This window comes from Cryptotermes secundus, unplaced genomic scaffold (assembly GCF_002891405.2).
Source record: "Cryptotermes secundus unplaced genomic scaffold, Csec_1.0 scaffold812, whole genome shotgun sequence".
Taxonomy (NCBI): Eukaryota; Metazoa; Arthropoda; class Insecta; order Blattodea; family Kalotermitidae; genus Cryptotermes; species Cryptotermes secundus.
In genome coordinates, this window is record NW_019731993.1 from 315,679 (window position 1) to 332,302 (window position 16,624).

Consider the following 16,624-nt stretch of genomic DNA (forward strand, 5'->3'; position numbering starts at 1 on the left):
TACCATACCATTCTATGCGACCTACGCACCCCTCCTCTACCCCCCTTCCCCATCGGAATCTCCTGTTCACATTAATAGCAATAAATAATTTTTCAGCCATATCACTTGTGCAGCAGAGATTCTTACTAACTAACTAATCAAAAAAATAGACGACAGAGAATTCAAGATTCGATTTCCGGCTGAGGCATAGATTTTTCTCTCTTCCAAAGCATCAAGATCGGCTATCCAGCCATTCCAGAAAATAAAACTGCCAGCACGGAGCTGACCACTAACCTTCATCTAGCGCAGCGGTTAGGAATGCATGGAGATATGCCTCCTTTCCCCATATGCATTCCCAGAGTAGTGCTTAATTTAGCCCAGAAAGAACTGTACATTTTACGTTCATAAAAGAACACAGACGTCACACTGTGACTGCTGTTACTCCTGCCCCGTAAATGGATAGTACCGAGTTCGAATCTCGACCTGGAGGTGAGTTATCCTGGCTGAGATTTGTTCCCGTGTCTCCTTAGAACTTAGGGGCAAATTTTAAGGTGGTTAATGTAAACTTGACATACAGTGCAATAAGGAAGATAAAGTAGAAGGCATCTGATGATGGCCATATACAGTCGAACCATCTAATGTGGAAGAAGGGTGACTATACAATAAGTTGCATTTGAGACGGAAATGTATATGAAATAAATGATATATTAATGCAACAGGATGGTAAAACACAATATTAGGAAAAGAAAACATTGGGTGCATCCATTCTTCTGTGACAATTTAAACTGAGGTGCTTATATTGTCTCGAAGGAACTTAACCTGGATCCAGACTCCATCGTCTCATGAGAAATTCTTTCCCTAGTCAAATTTATTTTGTCTTGCCTAGCATAGTCTGGGTGGAATTTATCATATATACCAGGATTTTGCTCAGTTAACTGCACAAAAACAAAATTAGCAGCTTCGTAATCCTTTCGTGCCATCGTCAGAAACAAATGAATCACTGACGCACGTTATAGTACAGCTGACACTAGGACACCACGCGGCAACGCAATTGCCAGAGGACTGGCATTCTCGGTGCCTGGAATTTGAGTTTCTGAGTCTTTCCGCGAGTTGCATTGCCGTTTCCTCCATTTGCGCTGCTCCATTTAGTAACATGTGTTCAACTCAGTCTGATAACAGTTCTCAGAAATTTCGATTGCGTTGCGGTTGTCAGTTTCCTCGGTGTGCCCCCGTCCTTATTCTGTCATTCTACCGTCGGACGCTATGTAGTCTCGATGCTGAAAGTGTCGTTAAATAATAAATGGATGACAGCAAAGCCAGAAACTGCTAACAAGACTATATTTCGGAACTATGCCTGGTATTCAGTATGTAACTGTGTGGTCCGTGGTGTCTGCAAATACAACTAACTACGTTTACATTTCCCTACAATAAACTGAGGTTGTTTTCCATAGACCTGTGTTTCATACTCGGTGAACAGTAAGCTCCTCAGGAATTCTGAACTCACACACAGTACCGAGTCATCCCGCTTTTCCAAAATGGCGGAAGGTCAGGATAGTTCGAAGAAAATTAATCTTACTGTAAAAACACCGAAGGAAAAACAGACTATCGAAGTAGAGGAAAATGCGTCAATAAAAGATGTATGTATGGGTGTTAGTATATATAGTCTGATACTTTATACTCTAAATTTTGTGATACAACAAGTTGATGACGAAGCCACTTTGCAATCTGCCAAAACGAAGTGTTTTTCATTGGTGTTATATTGTCATGTAACAGAGATCACAGCACCTTTTTAATAGTTTTGACAGTTGTGTGATCCCTGTTTTAAAATATAAAATAATAGGTCTCATGGTGCTTGTTAATTTGCAGTTAGAAATAAGTCGAAGCCCATCGTACCTTCGTACACGATGGAAGACGCAACATAACCTAATGACACTGCTTGAAATATTTATCATTTTATTTTAATGTATATATTTCGTTTATAGTTTTCTATCATTGCACAGCCACAGAAGTTGTACAGTTTGTACCTTCATTATTATTTGTAGTCAATTCGGGTACTTTAAGTACAGTTTTTGAGTGTGTGTATATAAATGAGACCAGAAACTTATTACACCCTTTGTTGCATAATTTGTCGTAATTTTCTAAGAATTGTGGGCCTAAAAATTGAATTGTAACAACATAAAACAGAGTTTTACATGCCATAAGCTTGCCAGTAGAAATGTATAAGTAATGTTTCATTGTATTTTAATTGCTTGATGTTGTATTAGCATTATGCTGTATGTTGAGAGGCTTGAGGCGGAGGGATTGTTATAGTGCAAATTCCAATGGCAGCAGCTATCCAGATACTGTTTTCATAGCTTTCTTCAGTTCTTTGAGCAAAATCTGCCCATTGAGTTGTGGATTGTTTAACTATGTTGTTTCAACTGCTGAGATTTTATAGAACAAATGAGAAATAAGATCATAAGATACTGAATAATATATAAGGAGGATAGCATTCCTATTTTAATGTATTATTCCAGCATTCAGATGCACAGAATGACAAAAGCTAAGTTGGAAATTGAATTTCATAATACGTGTGTGAGGGTTAACATTAAATTAAAAATTGTATGACTGTGTAGTCAAAATAATTTTTTATTTTATTTTCTCTTTGGAGAGAAGTCCCTTCCCTCTTTGTCTTTTTCTTTACTATGGCCTTACATTCCCCTTTCTGTTAACATTCACATTCTGTCCTTACAAATAACAGCCCGGTTATAGTAGTAAATAATATAATCAACCAATTGTGTTCCACCTATTACGTCCTTTTGCAGATTGCTAAGTGAGTTATTAGATAGTCTTGGTTATCTCAGTGTCTTTTGATATTTTCTTTTTCTTACAGTTTAAGGAACTGGTTGCAAAAAAATTCAGTGCTGAACCTGATCAGTTATGTTTGATTTTTGCTGGGAAAATTATGAAAGATCATGAAACTTTACAAACTCATAATATTAAGGATGGGCTGACTGTGCATCTTGTGATTAAGACTAGCTCCCGAACATCTAACGATCAGACAGGTTCGGGGCCACAACCAAGAGCACCAGGTAATATTTCTTTTTAATATTATTACTTCACCCCAGGAAATGCCTTGGTCACATGTCAGACAACAGATAACAGTAGCAAGTACATAGTTAGCCTTCATCTAAATATGTGGGCAAGTGGATCTTGGTAAGTGGCTAGATTATCTTATTTGTATCAAAAATATACACCATGTTGAGAGTGTAGGCTCATTGGGCATTGATTTTACTGTTGGCAGTTTCCTGTGAAGGGGCTGTGTCACTTGCTGAGAAAAATGCTGCCGTATGGCTGCAAGTGCTAGCACGCATTGTTTACTTTTTTCCTTAATTATTAATCAAATATAGTAATTAATATTGTACTCACCATCATAGAAGGTTTTGAAAATTTCTGCCGTCTGCTGTGAGGCATGTCCAAATTCTTTGAAACAGAAATGGATCTCACACCAGCCACAAAAAAACAGAACAGAGCACAATAGAAAGAAGCTTCTATGACACTCGATGGTGTAACACTGACTGACTCACTGATCAGGTGATTGCTGAATGAATGACCTCAATTTTGTGGGGGATCTCACAATGTCTGCTGATACAACATTCTGAGAAACTCCCTGATATCTAATAAGCCTGCACAATGAACACTTTGTGCATGACTATAATTTTACTAAAAGGCCAGGGAAAGACATTTGGTGTAAAAAGGAAGACATAACAGTGGACTGGAGAAGAATACATAATGAGGAGCTTCAGAATTTGTACTCCTTTCCTTACACTGTTAATCTCTTTGGTCTATCATTGCACTATTGTAATGGCATATGCTCTGGCCGAGCGTAGTGTTAAGCCGGGCTGTAGTCAATTCAGGGCAGCACCTGGTGGTTTTGAGTGGCTGTATTCTGCCCTGACACATGTTGTAAAAATAATGAAACATAAGTTCTTACAGCTTCCTTCATTTTTTTATCTCTTAGGTGGAAACATCAGCTTCATGAAGTATACACATCTCACAATCTGTCTGTTGTTTATTTCTGAATCAAGTGTAAACATTATTAGGTAACAAGAATGGCTTCATTTCATGATTTATGCCCATTTCTGCTAACCTGAAACTTGAGGCTGTGGCACCCTGGAAGTTCAGTTTTCAGGACTGTGCCTTTGGTATCGGGGTATTTGAAATTCTTCATTCTAGGTGATAAAGGTTAAGTGATTAAGGATTCGGTGGGAACCGTTTCTAGCATATATTGGTGAAATGAGAAGGGTTGCTTATGTAGGTAATTAGCAAGAGCTAGATGTCAGTAATTTGATTCTCAGCTGGGATAGGAATTTACTGTGTAGTTCACACAAGGTGGTTAAAGATCCAGGGTTTGTAGCTGACCCTACATTTTCTCTGAAGTGCTAAGGTTAAGCATGTGTATTATACCTCCACTCCCCTATACATTCACATGGAACAGTGCATACCAGTAATTAAGCGCAGGGATTTACTTATCTTTACCTTATTAATGAAATGAGAAATACATGTCAGGCTGTGTTCGGAAAACTTAAGGGGAACAGACTACTTGCAAATGCAGGTATTCATGGCTGGATAATATTAAAAAGGATTTTTAAGAAGTATATAGAATTCTGCTGAGTCATGATAGAGTCCACTGTGTACATTGGTGGATGTTAGGATTCTATAAAGGCAGCTGACTGTTGAATGTTTAAGGAACTTTGGAGTCAGGTATCATCTGTCGTATGGACCATGTTGTTACCTTTTTATTTTTCATTGGATTTCATATGTTTATGTGTGTGTATATGTGCGTCCATGCATGCATGCGCACATCATGTCAAACTTTGTACACATCGTGGATACATTCATTCTTGTATGAAGGAACATCATAAATTGTTCTTACCTTCTGGCAATCAGGGGAATAAAATATTGAAATATAAAATCATCCATTCCAAAGTTTACGATAGTATTAATATGTCTGTTTTATTTCATAGTTTCACTCTGAAGGTACTTTGCTGTTTAAAATTTCTTTATTTCACATTTCTTTGGTTAAAATTTACAAATTCAAAATCTTAATTAAGCAGGTTCAGAATGGTTGTAGTAAGAATTTGCTGAAGATTTCTGCTGATAATGCACTGCTGAGTCTTCGTAGAAGTGATAATCATCGCTTTTTAAAATAATTTTAAATTTATTCAGAGTTTATCATTGGCTGTTGTAGTAATGCAGTGTAACATGATGGATTGTAATGTTTCTGTTTCTATGCTGGTTACAAACGCTTTCATCAGATCATCCTTTCCATTTGTATATATACTTTGTCCCTAGGCATGCAACAAATTCATGCTGTAACATCATCTCCACAGCATCATTTAAATTATCACACTCATACTTATTGGTTTCTGACATCATAGATAAGGCACATTACAGTACTTCATTTATTAAATTTAAATATCATACAGAGTGATCAAAAAGTTGCACAAGTCATACTGTCCGTTTGCATTTCACACAAAAAGATAATGTGCAAAACGTGCAAATGTATACATATGTGTACAGTGTTGATTTCATGGCCATAAGACACCTACTGGCAATGTTATTGGTGTCAAGTAAATTAATAGTGTGATGTACATAACTTTTTACCACTGTGTATAAAGAAAATAGTGGCTCTGGTCTAGAAAACTGAGAGTAACGGCCGTGCGGATTTGTTGTGCTGACCACGTTGGTGTAGTTTGCTTGCAGACTAAAACCATGGAGTTCATTTTTTTTTTGTGCGTATAAAGAAAGTAGTGTGAATGTTGGGAAACGCTTGTGGACTACTTGCTTTTCTTTCTATAGCGGACATTAGTGCAACACCCTTTGGTCTTGGCTCGCTGGGTGGTCTGGCAGGTTTGGAGAGTCTTGGAATGGGTTCTGCCAACTTCATGGAACTCCAGCAACGCATGCAGAGAGAACTGCTGGGAAATCCAGATATGATGCGGCAGGTTCTAGATAATCCCTTGGTACAGCGATTGATGAATGACCCTGAAAATATGCGAAATCTTATCACATCTAATCCACAAATGCAAGAACTTATGGAGGTAATTATTCTTAAGAGCGAATTTATAAACATATCCACATAATAAGACTTTTTGTTTCTTTCAGTTGGAGATGGTTTCATTCAATTTTTCTGCTTGACTTTAGATCAGTAGAATTATAATAGTTCACACTGAGTAATCTCTTGATGATTGTGAATGATACAGAGTGTCATTATACAAGGTGGTTCAAACATAACCAGGACTGATTTGTGTGTAAACAAGCAGCACTGTGCAGCAACTGTGTGACCTTGAGAGAATGTAGCTACAACCTACACCCTCCCTCCTGTTTGGGTTAGAACCTCTTCAGTCCTCTGGGGGTAGCTAGAGTGATGAGCGAACAGAAGGCACTGCGGAGCGTGGAACAACGCATTGTGAGCAAATCCCTTGGAGAAAATGTCTCATCCCCTGAAATTCACCACAAACTCCAACAACAGTATGGGGAAGAGTGTCTCTCACCAATCCGTGTGTTCGAGTGGTGTAAGTGCTTCAGAGAGGGCAGAGAGCGCATAGAGAATGAACCACATGATCGTCGGCCTCAAACATCCGTCACCGAGCCAAACAGTATTCGTGCAGACATGCTTATTCGTGAAAATAGGCACATCACTATCAATGAACTTGGATTGGTGCTGTCCATCAGTGTTGGCAGTGTAGAAGACATTGTGAAATACTACCTGCACTATCGCAGGGTGAATGCACGGTGGGTACCACGCACTTTGACGGACGTGAACAAAATGGTGCGGATGCAAGCTGCCAGTCATCTCCTAAAACAGTTTGAAGACGAAGGTAATGCATTTTTTAAGTCTGTAGTGACCACCAATGAAACATGTGTGCACTATTTCATTCCTGAGTCCCAGCAGTCATCACGCAAGTGGTGGCATACCAGTTCTCCCAACCCAAGAGAGCGCAGAGGAGCCGTTCGGCAGGAAAAGTGATGGCAACGTTCTTCTGGGACTGGCAGGGGCTTATCCACGTAGACTTTCTGACAGATGCCAGAACAGTCAATGCAGCTTATTACTCAGATCTCCTGGCAACAGACGTGAAGGAAAAGATCCGATCCAAGTGGAAGACAGGTGGAAAGCAGGTAGCCTTCCTTCAAGACAGTGCACGCCCCCATACGGCTAAAATAACAAGGGAAACCCTCTGATTTGGCCCCAAGTGATTTCAACCTGTTTGGAAGGCTCAAATGAGACTTGCAAGGCATGCGGTTTGTGGACAACGATGCCGTCATCCAGTCTGTTCGGGAGTGGATACACCGCAAACCACAAGCCTTTTTTTGAAAAGGGCATCAGAACGCTTCCAGAACATTGGAAAAAATGTGTTGACTCCGGAGGGGTGTACGTTGAAGATGACATGTGCAAGTAAGTGTTCGGAAATTATGGATTTAAAAAAAAATCAGTCCCGGTCATATTTGAACTGCCTTGTATCGTCGGTCTAAGAACAGCAGTGTGTGTTTGCCATTATGACATTCTCATACTGTTTCAGTGGAGATGGGATGACAAAATGGTCTGTCTAACATTTACTATATTTCAGTCCATATAAACAAGTACAGTAAATTCAAGTTAGCAGTATATGAGATCATGTTTTGAACGATAAATGCATAAGGGAAGAGGAATGGTGAAAGTTTGCTTTCTGTTGCACGAGAATTGTGGGCAGTACAGAAGTTCAAAGTTCATTTTGTGTTCCGTACAAGACTAGGTCGATTGCTCCTATTACTATTCCATAAAAGCATTAGGCTCTTAAGCCCCAATCACATTACTTGAAAGTGGAAATTAATTTTGTCGTATTACATGTTTATAGAGAAACCCTGAGATAAGCCATATGCTAAACAACCCAGATCTTCTGCGACAAACTATGGAGTTGGCTCGTAACCCTTCCATGCTACAAGAATTGATGAGAAATCATGATCGTGCCATTTCTAATTTGGAATCTATTCCTGGTAAGTTATATTTGATATGTCTTTATAGTGTGTTTGCTTAAGTGCAGGGACAGTTGTACTTTTACCTTGAAAAATTATGCCCTAATTGATGCCTTGACTTAATTATCTCAGGATAGGATTCAGTAGAGGGTGTTTCTGAATATGGCTATGAGCCTTCAGTTTTCATAAAAACAGTTTAATTGGTATGGACTCTGCAAGAAACATTCTTTATCGTGGGTGACTTAATTGTTGAATTGTGTAGTATATTATGGGTTAGTTCACTGGACTTAGTGTTAATATAAATTACATTAATTAAGAGCAATTAAGTACAAGCTGTAAGTAAAGAGTGAGCAGACAGTCACATTTTTACATTCACAAAGCTCATTTTTGCTGTGTGGACAGGATGTAGCATTTGTTACATTGTTCTAGCTACAGTGGTGTGTCTTTGGTAATCTGAGATTTGACAGTTAGTGCAAGCTATAAATAAGTGGATCAGCCAAGGACCCAAGCCAAACTGATTATACATCAAGCTGCTAAGGCCAAAATTCACACAGCAAAACTGTATCATTGTGAAATATAAATATCTGGTGAACTCCCAAATTTTGAACTGGACCAGTAAGGCCTGTTTCAGGGAGGAGCTTGCACTTGAAAGTTTTGGCTCAAAGAAGCTCATTGCTTCAGGGAGCTCATTCACCAAAGTTAGTCGTGTTCCAAACTTGTGCATTTTTAAATTTTATACAAGTACTAGAAAAAATGAAGTAAGTTGTCAAAAAATTGAAGTGATACAGGGACAAACAATATTAAGGAGTGATCATTAAACAGGTTAAATAACTAATTTGGCACAAGAACTCAAAAGTAGACATAAAAAAACCTTGCATAAAACTTTGATGGTGTTCATGCAAAGTTATCAGCATAAGTTTCTTCGTGTCCTGCCAGAGTGAGGCCAGATACAACCTAAGGCTAGAGCTCATCTCTACCAATACCTGAGTAGACGCACTAACCCAGATAACTCACCTGAGAAGACCTTGTCCTCATTGTAAGCTATGCACGTACGCTTACTGGCACCCAACAATCACTCCCTACTTTCCCAAATACATGCCCATTCAGCGACAAGGAGTGGAAGGTGAACAGAGTGACAACCAAGGAGTGATCGGGAGGTAGGGGCAGTGCAAGCTGAGACTCATAAAATATGGAGCAGTCACAGAAGTGGGGCTACAATAAGTGGAGGGTTGGTGATAAATACCATGTAGTTCTTTGAAAGTTAACCAACATTTTGGAGGAACACACTACCTCCATCTTTAGTTGTCAAAGAATAAGCTGAAGGTGGAGGCGATGTTTTCCTCCAAAGTATCAGTTGGCTTTCGGCAGATTATGTGGCGGTGTATCTCAGAAGGTAGTACTTTTCATAACCACTGTTGTTAGAACCTCAAATCCTACATGTGACGAAATGTTTGTGGTTGAGTGGGCATCGTTCCATCTTTATAGTAACATTGTTCTAGTTTAAAATCTTGGCACAGAGAACAGTTATCGTGACAGATTTTCTTCAGTCCCTCCATACAAAGTACCAGGATCATACCTTAAATTAGGGCATGACCATGTCCTTCCATATCCTCCCCGCTTCATTATTTAATAATAATCAAGTCATTCCGATATTGTATCATCTAAGCTATTGAAAACATTGTCAGATAAACTGTAAATAAATAAAATGATTATATGTGTTAAAAATAGGAAGATAGATAGCAATCATGACCTAGAATCCAAGAGGTGGTAAGAGAGGGATATTTACATCCCATTTTTAGAACCACTTGTGGTTGTTTACAGGTGGTTATAATGCTCTTCAGCGGATGTACAGAGACATTCAGGAACCAATGTTAAGTGCAGCCAGTGAACAGTTTGGAAGAAACCCATTTGCAGGACTGGTGGAGAGTGGTAGTAACGCTGGTATGAAATACATCTCACGTATAGATTCAATGACGTAACTGTTCTACAGATGTGTTCTTTATATTTTTTTATATATGCTATTGTCTTTGACCTATATTTACCAAACCTGTTGCCCAAGTATTTACTTAAATGGAATGCAAGGCAATCTCCCAGTATTCATAGTTGAAAAAAACAAAGAATTGTCTTGATTTTTTTTCTAAAACATATGTCACTATTTCAAAATGTTTTAAGCTTGTAGTTTTTAATATTTTTTTAGATTTATTGTATGTAGACAGCTTCTGTGGTCTAATGGTCTTCCTGGCTACAGATCCAGACGTCCCGGGTTCGATTCCCGGCGCTACCAGATTTTCTGAGAAGTAGTGGGTATGGAACGGGGTCCACTCAGCCTTGTGAGGATAATTGAAGAGTTACCTGAATGGAAAAGTAGTGGCTCCGGTCTAGAAAACTGTGATTAACGGCTGTGGGAATCCATAGCACTGACCATGTGACACCCTCTATCCACTAAAGTTGGCATTCACTTTGGCAACAAGCGGAAGTCACTTGGTTGGTGTAATTCACTTGCAGACTAAAGGCCATGGAGTCTGTTTTTGTAGTTTATTATGTGCTACACTTCACACATCATGCTGTCAGTGTAGCAAGCACTAGAAAGAGGTAGACATACTACAGAACCGGAACCACGAGCTTCTTTGAGTATGCAAAGTATCTGGGGACAGGACCTATCCTGCCTGAGATTATTCATTAAGTTCCCTTGTTCTTTTAGGCAAATTGTGGGTTAACACCTTAAATTAGGCCCAGAAACTTCCTTTCACATTCTATTTAATTCAGTATTCACTGTTGTTCATCCACTTAGCACTCTGTAGTCTTGAGTTACTGACAGTGGCATTAAATACATTATAAATAAAATAAAAATATAAAAGGACAAAGCATTCCACAAATACTCATGACCAGATATTCTGCTCAGAGTCAAGGGTGATTATCAAAACTCCAGAAGATACTGCAAAATGCTGAGTGTGAAATTAGTCACCAGATAAGAGTATTGTTTTGACCCCAATCACATATAAATCTAGTATTTGCATATAGCTGAAATAACATTATTTATCTATTTTTCTAAATGTTTCAATATGTGTCAGGGTGCATATTCTGTGTCTTTAATCAAAAGTCTTTGTAAAACGTAATTTTCTAGTAACAGAATAGTCATATTGCATTTCCCCTAGGTACTGGGTCGAGAATGAAAATGATTTTGTAAAACTGATTCCCTCCCCTAGAATTTGTTGTGTGTGGATGATATTGGGAGACAAACATGTACCCTTATTCCCAGAAAGTAAGAATCAGAATTGGACTATTTTAATTCCAAAATCAAGTAAACAAATCAGTAAACTTTTCAGATGGTACAAACCCACAGCAAGGGCAGGAAAATCGTGATCCTCTTCCAAATCCTTGGTCAGCTGCTGGGGGTGAAACTGGTGGGACAGGTGGTAGAAGTGCTAGTACTCGCCCATCTGGGCTTCTCAACTCTCCTGGGATGCAAAGTCTCATGCAGCAGATGATGGAAAATCCACAGCTGATGCAAAATATGCTTTCTGCTCCATACACACAGTCGATGTTGCAAGCATTTGCAGCTGATCCAAATATGGCTGCCCAGGTTGTGAATAGCAATCCCTTGTTTGCTGATACTCCAGCTCTGCAGGTGAGTACTGAGGAAATGAGAACCACAGAGTTTGTTTTCCTTCCAGGGAATTTTCTATACTGAGAAACTTTTATGTTTAGAACAGTGATATGTGGTCCATGAACTGTGTGCGCCTATGTTTGGGTTTTAATTAGGTCATAAGATTTGAGGTTTCCATGGTGGTAGCAAGATTATTACTCTTCTGGGATGCAGTGCCATATAGTTTGGTAGAGGTGTACCAACAGTTAAAAAATAAACCTGTTTGCAGCTTCAGAGTAGAAGATCGAGGCTGCCAGTATCTCGAAACATAGTTTCACATCTATCAAATGACACTAAATCACATCCCAGAAGTACGTATTCTTTTATGTGGGCCTCAACATGAATGTTATACTTCCAGTACTTTGTCTTTGAGGTGAGGAATTTTAAATTTCAGGTAGAAAAATTAATAATGGAGATGAAAGGTTAATTGTCAGATTGTTCCATGTAGAATGATGATTGGACGCTGCTCAAAGATTTACACCTGTTTTAATCGTGAAGTAAAAGGTTTTGGTGTCCTCAGCTGATATGGTTTTATTTATGATTATACTCAGAGTAAGATATAGCTGGTTCTCATCTGCTGTCCAAAAAACACAAAAATTAGAATATACAAAACTATAATTTTGCCTGTAGTTCTGTATGTGTGTATGAAATTGGTCTCTGACATTAAGAGAGGAATATAGACTGAGGGTGTTTGAGAATATTCAGACAGAAGAGAGATGTAGTGACAGGAGGTTGGAGAAAAACTGCATAATCAGGAGCTTCATAACTTTTACTCTTCTCCAAGTATAATTAGAATGATCAAGTCAGGGAGGATGAGATAGGTATGGTATGTAGCACGAATGGGAAAGGAGAGGAATGCATATACGATATTGTTGGGAAAGCCAGATGGAAAGAGACCACTGGGAAGACCAAGGCGTAGGTGGGTGGACAATATTAAAATTAATCTTAGAGAGAGAGAGAGAGAGAATGGGATGGATTGGATTGATCTGGCTTAGGATAATGACCAGTGGAGGGCTCTTATGAATATGGTAATGAACCTCCACGTTCCATAAAATTCTGGGAAGCTCTTGAGTAGCTGCACAGCTAGAGGCTTCTCAAGAAGGGCTCAGCTCCATGAGTGAGAGAGTAAGTAAAGAGATAGCTGGTGTATTTTCAAGAGATAAAAGCTGGAAAGTTGGTGATGACTGAACTCTTCAAGATATGCTGCCAAAGATGAAGTGACCTAGACATTGAAACTAAATACCGGTCTTCACTGCATTTCTGGTGACTGCTGTCTCTGAGAATGCTGAAAGTAAGAATGTAGTAAGCTATACATCCGCTTCTCTATACACCATCAACAGATAAGCACAAGTACAGCTTCGCCCTACCTCTGTTACTGATCTGAACACTATGTATGTACAGAATTATTACAGTTCTCCAGTTTGTGAGATTGAATCATGTATTATTTTTCAGGAGCAAATTAGGTTGATGTTGCCCAACTTCCTACAGCAGTTACAGAATCCTGAGGTTCACAACCTGATGTCGAATCCACAGGCTTTAGGAGCATTGATGCAGATTCAGCAAGGAGTGGAACAGTTGCGTAATGTGGCTCCAGGATTAGTAAATAGGTAAGTTAACCATTTCCCATCCATTTTATTTCTAACTTCACTCCTACCAGCTACAACATAATTTACACAAAAATTTGAAAAAGGAAGTACTGATGTGGGAAGATATGAAATCCCTGTCGTCTGTTGTTGAAGAATGTAAAGAGGAAAGATAAATTTGTAGGTGGTGGAAGAAAATTTCCAACAGTGGACATGTACAGTAAAATTACAGTGCTGGAAATCTTCCAGCAGAAAATAGATAAGAAATGTGCGCAATGCATTGTGTATGGAAAGTTTCCAGTAACCAGCCCCTAAGCCTAGGCTCTTGAAATCATATATTCACTTAAAAACATAAGATTGAAAATATTTTATGTGTAAGATACTTTTTAAGCCCCCATGGTATATAGTATTATCCTGCCTTAGTAGTGAGAGGCAAGTTTTCCTGTACGTTTTATAAGTTATAAGTCCCTGTTCTTAATATTGTCATATGTCACAGTGACTAAAGATGTGGGTTTGGATTGGTAATTGGATTTATTGACTATTAACAGGACATAACTACAGTTAATTATTACACTGTTACGATTTTCACACTACAAAGCATTCCTCGCTACTCTCTTCAGTCTATCTCCACTAGTCTTCGCGGATTTATAACACAGGAACTATAGAAGTCTCCCTAAATCACACACTCCAAAAAACCACTGCACTGTAGCACACATAAAGTCATCAGGTCACTCGTTAAAACCTTCGCAGGCTGACGTCTTGTATTCTTCTCTACTCCTCCAGCTTACTGCTGTCCGTTTGTTTGCATTCTTCTACCACTGCTACTCATTCGTAACTTATAACTGCCCTGAAGGAATTCTGTCACTCATACTTACATGGCTGCAGACAGTAAGCAAATATTGTGTGATCACTATCCAGCCAGTCCATTGACGTCTGCTGTGTGGACATACAGCAAACACATCATGTGACTGCTACCTACTGTTGTGTGTCACCTCGGACACAGAAAACAAAGCTTCCTCTACTGTTGTGTGTTAGACTGTGTTTACAGAACTGTTGCCTGGCAACACACTGACCAAATCTGTTACATTATTGTAAACTCTTGAAACTAAATGGCAGGAGCATTTTGGTTGTGATATGTCTTTCTTCCTTCTGATAAAATAATAATGTACCCTTCTGATATTTGGTACATAAACATGCAGTGCATTATAGCGTATGCGCAGGAATTTATGCACAGTTTTTGCACACTTAAAAATGACGAGTCAGTGTTGCCCCAACCTGTATAAATTAGGTTTTGCTTTACAGATTGTTTGACACAGATTTATGCTCTTGGAAAATTGATGAATTTTGTATAAATGTTGCAATTCGAGCCTTTGTAATTTGACATGAGATTCTTGGAGAACAAAGGGACATGAGCAGGTCTTTCAATGAATTTCTTTTATTTTCCCCTTCTAATTGTCATTCTGCCACTGCACCATACTCAATCTAACACCACTTCCCGAGGTGTGTGATAGTGCTGATCAGGCAGCATAATAACACATTCCTGGTGTAAGCTGCTGCTTCATCTCTGACCCAGCATTTGACTGGTTATGAAGGAACAAAGTCTTAAAATTACATGTCAGTGTATGGCCAGTGAAATGCACATCTATTTTGCATGCTTGTGCTACCAAATGTTATAGTATGGGACTAGGACCTTTGCCTCCGTTTGGTGGAGGGGGGCCAGGCACAACCCCAGCCTCTCCAGCAGCACCAGTAACACCAAATGCCACACAAGGCACAGATGCACCAGCAAGTCCTGGTACTGAGACAACAGCCTCTTCTACACCTACAACCACCACCACAACCTCTACAACAGCAGGTACAGGAAGTGCTCCTTCACAGACCTCCAATCCTCAGCAGGATGTGTTCTCCCAGTTTATGGCCAGAATGGTATGTATTTATTATACTGACTGCCTTATTTTGCTGTAAAATTATTGCATTTTATTTTCCTCGCTTCATATACACACACCCTTGATTTGGATTAGCCAATTAGAGATTAACGCTCCTGATTCATACTCAGGGTGCCTGATGTTTGAATTTTGAACTAGTGACCAGTTATCCTGACCAAGGATTTCAGGATTTTCCTCAATCCCTCCAGGCAAATGCTGGAATCATACCATATCATTTTATAGTATGTTTTCCATCATTTCACATTTTATTTTAATGATCTCAGGTGAATAAACTCAGTGCTAAATTTTGTCCACTTAGATTTTCTCGGTATAGTGTTAAAATCCCCTGGTTCTGAAAGAAGCCTTAAGTAAGGGTTTCATTGTAATACTGTTTGTCATATCTTGGATGTCTTGCAGCGAGGCAGAATATTGGAATACCTCATGGCCACAAATAGAAATATTTAATTTTTAAAGACAGAATTAAAAAGAACGTAAAGCCTGGGTATTTAGAAATGACAGTCCTCCGACGCGGAGTAGGAGAACTATTGGTAGTGGTGGGGAGAGCTCCAGCATGCTGACAGGTGTGGAGGGAAATGCAGTACAGGCGTTCTCAAAAGGAAATAACTTCTTACCTCATTGTGTTGCATAGTGTTGGCGGTTTAGTCTCGATGATGTTCACACATCCGATGTTAAGTTTTAAGTTCAGAATGGCAGACTATTATGTACTATACACTATTATACACTTTTCACTGTTATATACATGAAGAGTTTATTTACATATTACACAGGTCTATTCTAAAGGGGCAACACCGGCAATGTCCACATAGATATCATCTCCACGTGCCTGCCCTTCCTTGTCACCACCAGATGAATCGGAGCTATCAGAACTGTCATCACTATCACCGCCAACATGGAAGACGAACTCCCGTCCTGCATCCAGAAGGCCTTCCCGTGCCATTAATTGTCGCTCAGTGTTCCTTACATGTTGGCACCTACGTTGCCATTCTTCTGCAGTTATGGAAGCCAATTTTTAGTCTGCCAGTTTAAAGATGTCATCCATCTTAAATGTGGTATTGTTTTGAACAACCCAATTTTTTACAGTGGCCCATATTAACTCAATTGGGTTGAGTTCTGGGTGATATGGAGGGAGTCGTAAATTATTGTGATTGTGTTCTACAAAGAGTCCATCTATTCTGTAGGAAAGGTATTTCGGCTTGAGTGGTAGGATCATATTGACTGGATTCCACAATGATGAAAAATCAGTGTTATTGAAGGTAATAGGTGGAAGGTGATATTTTAGCCAGGATATCATAAACTCCCTTCATGAATTTGAGTTAGGGGCTCTCTTTAGTTGTACATTATGGTAGGGAGCATTATCAATGACAAGGACAGAATTTGGGGGAAGGTTAGGAATAAGTCGCTCCTTTAACCATTTTTCATAATTGGTGTAGTTCATGTCACTGTGGTAGTCTCCTATTTTTTTTTTTTTTTTGTGG

The 16,624-nt window shown here is 39.1% G+C and overlaps 1 protein-coding gene across 1 annotated transcript in view; it reads left to right on the top strand.

Annotated features, from left to right (window-relative positions):
- Positions 1-1,494: 1,494 nt before the first annotated feature.
- The window catches only part of LOC111867464 (ubiquilin-2), a 19,853-nt gene continuing 4,723 nt past the window's right edge, over positions 1,495-16,624 (top strand). The window contains exons 1-8 of the mRNA XM_023857357.2: positions 1,495-1,616; positions 2,852-3,050; positions 5,821-6,062; positions 7,857-7,995; positions 9,796-9,915; positions 11,301-11,602; positions 13,073-13,227; positions 14,880-15,129. Coding sequence (XP_023713125.1) covers positions 1,515-1,616; positions 2,852-3,050; positions 5,821-6,062; positions 7,857-7,995; positions 9,796-9,915; positions 11,301-11,602; positions 13,073-13,227; positions 14,880-15,129 — 1,509 coding nt within the window. The 5' untranslated portion in view covers positions 1,495-1,514. The remainder of the gene's footprint in view (positions 1,617-2,851; positions 3,051-5,820; positions 6,063-7,856; positions 7,996-9,795; positions 9,916-11,300; positions 11,603-13,072; positions 13,228-14,879; positions 15,130-16,624) is intronic.